General features: G+C 38.5%; 1 protein-coding gene across 3 annotated transcripts in view; it reads right to left on the minus strand.

The window, feature by feature from the left end:
* HAPLN1 (hyaluronan and proteoglycan link protein 1) overlaps positions 1-12,103 on the minus strand; it is a 77,132-nt gene that overhangs the window by 32,174 nt on the left and 32,855 nt on the right. For all 3 annotated transcript variants that reach the window (XM_055342192.1, XM_055342194.1, XM_055342193.1), the window contains one exon: positions 796-921. In XM_055342192.1, coding sequence (XP_055198167.1) covers positions 796-895 — 100 coding nt within the window. In that variant the 5' untranslated portion in view covers positions 896-921. The remainder of the gene's footprint in view (positions 1-795; positions 922-12,103) is intronic.

Below are 12,103 nucleotides of genomic sequence, written 5' to 3' on the forward strand. Positions count from 1 at the left end.
ATAATGCCTCTGGTCCCTGGACTGAGTTCATCTAAAATTAATATCATCATATGTTTAAGCCGTTAAGGTCTATAATTCTAATTTTAATTATTCAAGTTCAAGGGCAAAGAGAGACGCTACAGCTCCTTTAAAACTCTCTTTTTCTTATTGCATAAGTCTCTTAGCTTTCTTAATGCAGGATGTCCCTCATCTGAAGCTGGGACTGAGGAAACAGCTGCATTGTACTGCAGCCTCAAATCTTCCACAGCTCTCAGGCTTAGGATTCAGCTGAGCTGAAAAGAAATATGCAGGAGCAATATATTGGTCTATGGGAACTAAAGCTTTACCAGAGGAGATTGTCTTAAGGTGAGTTATTCTCTCCTGAACCTTAGCTTGTCCGACTTTCATTTTCACATTGCTTTTCCTAAAAAAGCATTTCCTGATTAGTCTAACAGAATGACCTTATATCATGAAGTTTTACTTCCTATGTCTCTCCCCTTTCACTTGCATTTAAATGAATTTAATGCCCTCCATCCTACTTCGAAGATAGCAACTGTCCTAAAAAGCCTTGAACAATGCCAATCACCCCCCTGCAGTTGGACACTCTTAAGCCATTCCGCTTTAATTGTCCTCAATTCTTAACTCTACCCGATGCAATAGCATTCAAAAGCCAGAGAGCATGTTCACCAATTAACAGAAAGGAAAAGAAAAAGTCAATGCAGCAGAGCTAAAATTCAGAAACACCAACCAAAGCATCCCAACTCCAAGTAACTTGAAATTAATTTGACTTTCATAAGAGAAACTGGGGTTTCTTACCTTGGATGTGAATAACTCTGTCATAATTTAGAGTATAGTTGTCGGAATGATGATCAGCCCAGCAGATTGAAATCAGCACCAGAAGAAGTAGACTCTTCATCTTTATAACCCAGAGAATCTTCTTCACTGTGAGAGCATCACATACAAAGAGGCTTGTGAGATTTGGAACCCTTTGGAGTGTTGCACTGCACTACTTATTACCGCCTTATCATCATAGAATGGGTCTGTAAAAATATTTAACCCAATCTGTTCAGAAAGTTACTGTAGTAGCTGTCTTTGGGAGCTGATGACTGCAGCTTTGAACAATTCCAGTTTCCCTCATGTAGCCAGAGTCCGAATAGTGTTTAACTCTATCTTTGCAGAATTGTAAATCCAGAAATTCACATCAGTATAGTTTTGATATAAAGAGTTATGTTTAGTTACAAAAAGATGTGGCAATGATATCAAAAGACTTTACAAATATTTAAATCCCTGAATTTGAAGTATTATTTAACAAAGCAACAATTTGATATATCTGTATATGAGGAACACCCGGTCTCCTTAGGAACTGAATCTTAAACCAGGGCAAATGAAGAATATTCACAATGAAAGTTGACATCATCATTCAGTTTACATGTGGCTTCCTAAGCAGGTTATATTTGCTTGTTCTGGATAAAAAAGAAGACCAAAAAAAAAAAAAATTCCCTGGCTAAGCCAAAGCAGCACATTTATTTACAGATTCACTTACCATCTTAAACACTGCTTGGGTCGATGGTGAATAGTTGAAAATTGTGGACAAACTGGGTTAGAGTTGTGCCTGCTACCACTGCAGTCATCCTGATTGATTTTTCATTCATTTCTACCTAAAATGCTGACGCACCAACTTGGAGTGCCAGGTAGGGGCTCTGCAGTCAGCAGAGAGACAGCTGCAAGGGACGTCCCTGCAGCCTCCCCGGCCGGTTAGGCCGATGAAGAGCTGAACTGGACAGCGAAGCACAGCTCTGGTCCTAAGTGAGAGAGGCAGAGCCATCACCTGGCTGGCCGTCCTTGCGAGACCAATTTGATAAAAGGGGACACCCTTCCCCCCCAACTTTGTCATCTGAAGGACTGAAAAGTGACTCTAGTGATGCGAACCTTAGGACCTTGGCAGTACCTGCCAGGCAAGCATTTCAGGGTAGCTTCTCTGTTTTAATGTGAAAGCTGAGGCACATATTAACAAGGGCTTTCTTTTTCTCCCATGCACAGAGTAACCTTAACAACACTTGGCTATTTTTAAAACTGAAATTGCACAGTACTGGCTCCTCACACTAATTTGTTTTTTCCAGGAAAGCCTGACTCCCTGGAATACTTATTAAAGAGCCCAGAGTCTGTTCCTGGAGGTGCTTGCGGGCCAGCCTTGACTCCTGAGCCTGATGAGGACAGGAGTCACGGGCATCCCTCACCTCTCCTGGGACAGAGCCGCCTCCCCGTTCTCCCTCCCAGAGCTTGGCATCGCTGGGATGCCTGTGGCTTCAATCTTTCTTGTTGGTGTTACTCCTTTTCCTTCTCTTCCTTATGTCACAGAAAGACAGTAGATGAGCAAATTAAGAAACTTAGTTTTCCAGGAAGCTGAGAGGGTCACCTTCAAAATTCTACTTGATTTGCTAATCCTATTCTCTGAAGTGCACTTGCTTGTTCCTCTGAGGGTTTGGGGGGAAAGTTGATTTTTTTTTTTTTTTGAAACTACTGACTTTTGTCCATAAAACTATTATTAACAAATATTACCAGTTTTCAGCCCAGATTGCACTGTGGGTAAATAAACATGACAGAGGGGATCTTTTGGGATTTGGAATGTAATTGAAGCAATTAGATACACAAACGTAAAACAATGGGCAAACCAGCTCAAGAGGTACGGTGGGCTCTCTGCTTGCCCCAGGAATCAAAGGAGAGGGAAATGGAGAGATTGTGAAGAAAGCATGCAATTTCAGCACCGAAAGAAAGGAAGAATTCTAAGAGATCAGATGACCAGAGGTGGAGAATTTGCTATATTAATTTTGCCATTTGTGTGGTCATTTACAGCATAATTTATAAACACACGTGCACATACGCCCACTGTGAGAATTGTACATCCTACCCCTACAGTCATCCTGATTTTTATTCACTTTTACCTAAAATATATTATGCACAAATTTAGATATCTCCTTTAATTCCATACCACGGTATTAAAAATCCTATCAGTAAGAGTTCATCCCATTGAATTAACATAGTAACTGTCCAAGGACTCAGTATTTTTAAAAGATTTTAAAAATTTATTTATTTTTTATAAATTTATTTTTTATTGGTGTTCAATTTGCCAACATATAGAATAACACCCAGTGCTCATCCCATCAAGTGCCCACCTCAGTGCCCGTCACCCAGTCACCCCCACCCCCCGCCCACCTCCCCTTCCACCACCCCTAGTTCGTTTCCCAGAGTTAGGAGTCTCTCATGTTCTGTCTCCCTTTCTGATATTTCCCACACATTTTTTCTCCTTTCCCCTTTATTCCCTTTCACTATTTTTTATATTCCCCAAATGAATGAGACCATATAATGTTTGTCCTTCTCAGATTGACTTATTTCACTCAGCATAATACCCTCCAGTTCCATCCACATCGAAGCAAATGGTGGGTATTCATCCTTTCTGATGGCTGAGGAATATTCCTTTGTATACATAAACCACATCTTCTTTATCCATTCATCTGTCGATGGACACCGAGGCTCCTTTCACAGTTTGGCCATTGTGGACATGGCTGCTATAAACATCGGGGTGCAGGTGTCCCGGCGTTTCATTGCATCTGAATCTTTGGGGTAAATCCCCAGCAGTGCAATTGCTGGGTCGTAGGGCAGGTCTATTTTTAACTCTTTGAGGAACCTCCACACAGTTTTCCAGAGTGGCTGCACCAGTTTACATTAATTCATGAGAGAGGCAGAGACAGGCTGAAGGAGAAGCAGGCTCCCTGTGGGGAGCCTGATGTGGGACTTATCCCGGGACCCCGGGATCACGACCAGAGCCCAAGGCAGAGGCTCAACCACTGAGCTACCCAGGTGCCCTCCAAGGACTCAGTTTTTAAATGCAAACATCTCCGGTGGGGTAGGGAAATAAATAATAATACTAACAGCAATTCCTTTTAACTGAATGTCTACTCTTTGTCAAGTGCTGTGCTAAGTAAGCATGTGCCTACAATGGCTCATGCTTCTTGAGACCATGAGGCCAAAAACTTCCATTTTTCCTGCTATAGGTACCTTGCTGCAGGTCACCTACCTAGTGAACAGTAAATGCTTTCAAGCAAAAGCAACGCCTACTTTAATTTGCACGTATTTTTCTGAAAGTGAAACTTAATTTGTTCTTTGTTTACTTGACTTGTTTATTTAGACTAAATTTGAACCTACTCTGATCTTAAAACCTTAACTTGTGTCATATGTAAATATATACACTTTTTTCCCCCAAGACTTACATGTGAGAATTCAGATGGCATTTTCTTACCATGACTGTGTCCTGCCTCATTTCTATTTATGTACTATGCCATCTAGTACCATGAACACTGCCTTGGTGGCTCACGTGTGCATGCTCACGCACATGCACACACACACACTCTCCATCATCATCATCATCCTCAATTTAAAAATGATATTGCACACTTCCAGTGATTTGTGATTAGAACAGAGGAGCACATCAGGGAATACTTTCAAGCACCCCACACTGGCATCAGTGCGGTCCAGGTAGGAGAGGGTGGGACTTCTCTTTGTGACCTTGGCAGTATAGCAACTGTCTTACCCAAAGAGGTGGAATTAGGAACACAAACTTCCAAGGACTCCATCTTCAGGTGTTTAAGCAAACAGCAATACCACAGGAGGTGCCACACCTGGATGAGGTCCCTGAGGACAAAGGGGTGGGCCCTGGGCCAGAGGTGTGCTGGTCGGTGATCCTCAGTGAATGATGCTTCAGGCATAGCAGGGGGTCACATGAGTGAGTGAATTGAATCCTGCTTATTTGCATTTTGTAACAGCATTTTCTCTGGGTAACCAGCTACCTTAGGTAAAAAATTTTAGTTTTTGATATGAGTAAAATTTGGGAAATGTGGGGGACTTTTATGTGACCAGTGATTATCAGCTTTCAACAAGCACACAGTTCAACTGCAATGCACACATGGGTGATCTTTTTTTACAGCCTGGAAGCCTTGCTGTGTTATGCCACAGCCAGCTTCTAGAGGAGCTTGTGTTGAAATGTCCTTGTTCTTGGACAAAGACCTATGACAGGACTGTAATATTACAGTTCTGCTGTGGTGATAATTAAACCACGATTCAGAAGCAAGATACAGTTTGATACAGTAAAAGTATCAAATAGTTGTAAAAGTCTAATAGTTGGATAGAAATAAAGATACACTGATCCCAAGAATCTAATACCAAAGTGGCCAATTACTATTCCTTAAACACCTACTATGTTGAGTGTTAGAATGGTAGCTACATTTGTGAGCATGAGGTGATGTACAGACTTGTCAAATCGCAACACTGTACACCTGAAGCTAATGTGACACTGTTAACTAGAATTTTAAAAAATAATAAAAAATAAAATTACTGTATTAGATAGTGGGAAAATGAGCCTACTGGAAGGCACTGCATGCTGTTTTCTGTGCCTTGAGAGCTATGCCACGTATTTCCTGAACAACTACTGCATGCGAGGCACTGCCCCTTGGAGCTTCACACATTAATTACTATTTCTCAAAACAACCCATTGAAGCAGTATGCTATTATACACATTTCACAGTTCCAGAAGCAGAGTCAGAGTGGTGGAGTCCCAAGCATGCAAAGCAAGGTGCCAGGAACCTGGGCCATCTGATCCCAGAGTTTGCAGCCGCTTGACCATCCATGGGGTCCCGTGGGCCCTGAGGAATGCCATCGGCTGTCCTAGCTGGTTCCCTCAAGTCTCTTACAGTTCACACTAGTTGGAATGCTGTCTCTCATCCCCTCCTCACTGGGTTACAGGAGTAGCGCTTATCACAGCCCTCGTGGCACAAGACACGTCTGATTCCAATGTCTCAAAGTCTTTCCTCACTATGTGCCCAGGACCCAGGACTTCCCTGTGCCAAGAGGAAAAATGAATGGAAAACTGGACCCGGGAGATACACCTACAAACATGAAAGCAACCAAGACAGAGGAGAGTTTAGCACTTTCAAGACTTCCATGTACCATTATATGGAAGATGGTAAGAGTTCATTTTTTCTCTCCATGGACCACATAATGAAATAAACCAGGTTTCAATTTAGCACTTGAAATTTAGTTTAACAAATTATAAGGACCAATGTAAAGGTTGCTAAAGACTGTATTAGGATCCCATTTAACAGAATTACTTTGAAATAAACAATCTTTCCCTCGTTGGTGTCTTTGTGTCTGATGTAGTTTATAGGCAGAAGAGGGTTCATGATCAGTGTTTCTTAAAAATTGGCCATCAGTGCAGTGAAATGAAAACAAAAATACAAAAGAAAGGAAGGAAAGAAGAGGGACTGCAGATGTGTACTTCTTTATTAGATTACATGAATTCATTTTTAAAATTTGGGTATTTTTGAAATAACTTTTTAAAAATCTTTTCTTTTTAAATCTTTTTTGCTGTTAGAATGGCCTTTATTTCATGGAATTAAAAATTGTAGGTTTCTCAAATTATATATTTTTTCATGTTTAGCGTTTAAAAAAAAATGACAACCTTATGCTGGCTTCTCAGTTGCTTTGCTGTTGTCGGTTGCCTTTGTTTTCTGCTTTGACTCTAGGTATGTGCAATCCAGAAGCCAGACCTCTGACCCAAATGATAGCTAAAGAATTCAGACTAACAGTGCATTTGCATTGTTAGTTTGTGGAGGGACAATTGCTTCTTTACCTAAACCCCAGGATTTATTGCACACCATGGGGTAATGCAGAACTGATTAGAATATACTCAGCGCTCAAGAGAGAAGCCATAACTGGGAAAAAATCTTTGTTCAATGATACAACTCCCCTCCGGGAGTGAGTCTATATAAACTTCAAATGAAAGAGTATTTTTCCCTATCATCTTGCATTGTTCTATGAAAGCACAAGCTCCCGAAGAAGCTAAAGAGCATTTTTGATGCCCTGGATTAGAGGGTTGGCCATGGTCCCTTTCTAGTCTGGTCAAGGGCAAGCTATTGCTTCCTAGGATCCTCATGACTCTCAGAATAATCTGCATCTTAAAATTTATGAGTTATTTCTTTTTCTTTCTCTGTATTTTGAAATCACCTACTTCCTTTCCATTTTTCCTCTATATTGTCCGTCATTGTTTTATCTTTTTTCATTTTTCTTCTCTCTATTTCTCCATTCATTGTGTATGGATCTTACCCAACCTCTATATTCTTCTCTCCACTATTCTCTTCTTCCTATATCTTTTTATATTTATCACATTATTTGACATCTGACCCAATCATATGATTTATCATCCAAACCAGGGCATGGAGTAAAGAGGAGAGCTATTTCTAGCTAGATGGAGAGCCAGTGGCATGTACATTGGGCTCTCCTAGGCAGATGGGGAGATGCAGTGTGAGTGTAAAGGAGGAAAGAGAGAATTTAGTGTTAGTTCTGGCTTTACTACTTTCTAGTTGTGTGACCCTGACAGAGTCATTCAGCTGCTTTTGGGTCAAGTTTTTTTAGCTATCAATTGGAATAGTCAATGATGAATGTCAATGCCTTATGCACATTAGTTCATTAGTCCTTATTGTTATTATGTAATTTTTTCTTACTGGAGAGTTCAGGCCCGCCATTCCACTTATATTACATTTTAGGACCGTCCTCAGCAAATAAATATATGGATTCTTAAAGGGATAATATCAATAATGCCTGTTTAAATAGCAGTTCAACTTGGCTGGTTATTGGCCAGTTATTCTTTGCCAGCTCTCTTAGAGAATATTGATGGAGTTTGGGGCAAACTCAGCACCCCTTCACTTAATCAGAGTGCCTTTACTTGAGCTGGTCACTAACCCATCTGAGTCTGCTTTAAATAATTCTTGAGCTAAGAGTTAGACTTCCCCCAAACCAGTTTTATGAAAGGGTTCTGCAGTGGTTTTGTTTATGGGTTTTCAAAAACAAACTGAAAAAAAAAAAGGCATACATGGATAAAATTACAAATTGTATTTGGTGTTTACAGTGTTCAATTCTTTTGTTGAATATGTAGGGTAGGGGTGGGGGAAGCAGTGTATACACATATTAATAAGTCTAGGGATATTTTCTTGTTTTCAAGGAACTAACAGTCTGGCATTGCTAGATGAATAAATGAATGAAGCACATACAGCAGGATTCTGACCCTTCTGGGTTATAAAATACATTAAACCCTAACCTTAAAGTGATGCTTAAAAGTTGTGAACATTTCACTCAAAATTTGTTTGCATACAATATCTTCCCTTGGCATTGTGTTCGTTAGCCAGCTCATACTGAGGTTGGAGGTGGATTTCTACGTATGATAAAGAGAGCATTATATATTTATTTTACATCTTATTTGACTCATTTTTCTATTATGAAAAGAGTAAGCAGAGTAAAGAAACTCTCCAATTTTGTGGTGCGTCCTCTTTAGCCAGGAATCTCCTTAAATGAGATAATACCACTGGACAGGTAGTTGTCAAAATTCACTCGCAAGACAGGAAGGAAAGAATGTAAGTTACAACTCCAGTAAAAGGGAATTTCCTTGTCATTGTGTGTTCTTAGTGACTTTTGCATGCGTAGTCACATCATACAGGTGGGATGGCATGTGTACACGGACACACCAAGTCATTCTGACATTACATGCTTAAAAATGTCTGTTTCCCTGTGCGTTTACATGGGCAGTCAGTAACACTCTCCTTTCTGGTCGCTCAGAGGAAATCACAGACTTGCTCTCCATATACTCTGATATTCTAATTCTAACTCTAAAGGATAATTCAAAATTTGGAGAAAAAAACTGGTACAATATGTGGACAAGAAAAAAAACAATATGTGGACAAGAAGTCTTGTGGTTTCAAGGTTCTAGAGTGTGGTAGAAATTACTACAAGAGCTTTGGCATATTTCCGCTAGCTCTGTGTGCATACTATCGGCAGGGCTTCTCACCATCTACTCAAAAGCTTTTCAGTTACATGAGATTGCTAGGTTTTCAGGGCTGGGCGGGAACATTTTTTCTATAATTAATAGTTTGTTTTTTAACCAAATAGTTGTTAGTAGAGGAAGTCAATAAATGCACTGTTAATGTATTACAAAAATACATTTTGATGAGGACAGTGATATTTAAAGAAAATCAACCTCTTCCTTTCTATTTATCTTTGGAGACTGTATCCTACCTTTGCTATCCTGGAAACCATAATTTTACCATAGGACATTAAAAATTAGACTATAATCGATATGAATATTATATTGCTGTGCTCTTAAAAGTACATCCTTCATGGAATACAGAAGAAAACATGCATTTTTCTATCATTACACATAAAGAAAATGGTCAAAAAAATCAAATCACATTATGAAAAGGTTTTAAAAGATAATTAAATCTGTCAGAACAGGAATTAACATTGCTGACAATTTCAGGGAGTCTCAGAGTTTCTTTATAGTTTTAATATGCTAAATACCACCACAGCATGTTGGCATTATAATAATGATTGGATTATGGGACTAATAAGTCCACATGCTAGAGGTAATTTTGACTAAAATAAAAATTTTACTAAAATTTTCTTTGTTTATGGCCTGGAATAATTTCCCCCCAAACCAACATTAAAGCACGTACATATGTTAGCATATTTCTAGAAAAATATTTTTTTCTCTAAAAAGTGAATAAGCATACTCTAAAGACTACTCTTGCTAGGCATACTTGTGCAAGAAAGGCCTTATTTTAGAATTCATTCTTCTTTGATTCTGTGATCAAAAATCTCAGTAGTGGCAATAACAAAGCATATTTTGAATAATATAAAATTAAACTTCAAAATGTTTTTCTTAATGTATAAAATCAAAAGACTTATTGTCATCAGTAATAGTAAATGATTTCTGGACACTGAGGAATTTGTCACTAAATTAAGAACTCTGCAAAGGTAGACATAGCCCGTAGTGAATTACATTTCGTATAGAACTTAAGCACAGGTATTTAAAAGAGAATAAAGGCCTCTTTTAACCAGAAATGTATAGTAACAAAGTTTTTCTGAAACACATAAAAGAATGAATATATATATTCATATATATATATATGAATATTAAGAGCTTAGATTGTTACTTCATTTTTCCTTACAAATAAATCCAAAAACAGACAATAGCAGAAAAGCAAAACAACTTCCATTTTTTATTACTCATTGCCATCATTTTAAAACCATGGAAAATAACTCCCTTATATCTTAATGTGCATATATGAATAAAATTGACAAGTGAGAGGACTGCTTTTAAATGTGGGTTACATAAGAATGAGTTTATAATCAAGCTCCCATGCATTCAACTAAATGAATGCAAACCTCTATAGGCCTTATACTTTATAACAAAAGTATGGGTTTTTTAAAAAAGATTTTATTTATTTATTCACAAGAGACACAGAGAGAGAGAGAGAGGCAGAGACACAGGCAGAGGGAGAAGCAGGCTCCCCACAAGGAACCCAATGCAAGACTTGATCCCAGACCCGGGGATTACATCCTGAGCCAAAGGCAGATGCTCAACCACTGAGCTACCCAGGTGTCCCATATAACAAAAGTTTTTAAATAAAATATTTAGAAGTAGGGTTTCTATGGGTAGAAAATTGATCATAACATAACTTTTAATTTAACTGTTTTCGAAAATTTTTCTCATTGAGCTAGCAAAACAGTATTCTAAAACTCCACTTACAATTTTAGCATTTCTTAAAAAGTTCAAAATTTCAACAGCTCTCAGGCAAACATTATATCAACACTGGATCTAAACACACAACTGCAAATCATCTACAAGACAGCTTTAATGGCATCACAGACTCAGCAGCAACAAACTTTCTACATTAATGCAAAATCCAACTCTAAACTCACCACTGTACCCCCCATGTAATTCTAAACTAGTTGATAAACAATAAGAATCCAGCAACTCACATATATTTTATACGGTGATCACACTCTGAGAAGGTGTAGGAAGATTTTAAATATATGTCAATTCTGATCTGTTTATGAAATACAAGGAAGAGTTTTATGATCGATGAAAATTTACTGAGGTACCTGATTGTACTAAGTCAAGATAAAAAAAAAATCCATCAATGTTCATTAGGAGCAGAAACTTCTGTTTCCTCTGGGCTTGGTGCAGTCACCACCTCTTTTGGCTGCCACTTTTAAGGTCTCTTCCAAGACCCCGAAGAAGGTTTACTATTGGTTCACATCCTACGTCAAAGCATGATCCTCATCAGAATTCAGTTCATTGACTTATGAGTAACAAAGCCTGTTCCAGCCCTAAAGGCTGTGTCTACACAGCACAAAAAGGGAGAATACAATACTCCCCAATTAACTTGGCAAATATCAACAGCTGAGCTCATTAAATTAAGTTTCCAAATTGGTTTTATGAAGGAGATACAGCCAGAGAATTCACCTTTGTAGGTTTTTAAGTTATAGTGATCTTTGAAAGTGTTTTATAAGCTTTTAAAACTAAATAACCCTCATTTACATCTCCTTTAGCTGATGAATTTGTTCATTCTGAAAACAACGGAAAACCATTTAACCAACCTTCTTTATAGGCACTGAAGCCCTGATTTACTTGGTCACTTAGAACTGACAACTCTAGACACCAAAGATTTCTACATAATTTGTCCCTTTCTCTTACAAATCACAATGTCATTTAAAACTTTAGAGGTACATAAGTATCAAGCTGGTCTTTGCCTCAAAACCAAATAACTATCTATGAGTATAAAACGTAGAAATATGGACAGTATTCTTACAAGAAGTAGGGAAAATATGTACCCCTAAATCTTAAAGGTTTTTCAATCCTTGAACACCATAAAATTACCACCCTCACCGTTCCCACAGACTCTTCCTTTCAACCTGGCTCCAAATTCCCACCACTAGCGTTATCAACTCTAAGTCCCTCAAGATCTTTTCCATTTCAAATGTGACCATGGCTTTGTGAATTTTCAAGGAGAGTGTCAAGTCCATGCTAGTGAGAGCAGTTCCTGGTTGGGTCCTGTCAAAATTCAGAGGAAAAGAGCAACCATAAAAACTACCTTTTTTCTCTTCCATAATTTTCATAGAAAGCAACGGTCCTTCCATGAACATAGAAGACCCAAATTCTCATCAATGTTGAGCAAATGACAGTTGAGAACTATTTGTGTGCTCATGACCTTTGCATAATCTCTTTCACCTTGTGAAC

This window comes from Nyctereutes procyonoides, unplaced genomic scaffold (genome assembly GCF_905146905.1).
Source record: "Nyctereutes procyonoides isolate TBG_1078 unplaced genomic scaffold, NYPRO_anot_genome, whole genome shotgun sequence".
Classification (NCBI taxonomy): Eukaryota; Metazoa; Chordata; class Mammalia; order Carnivora; family Canidae; genus Nyctereutes; species Nyctereutes procyonoides.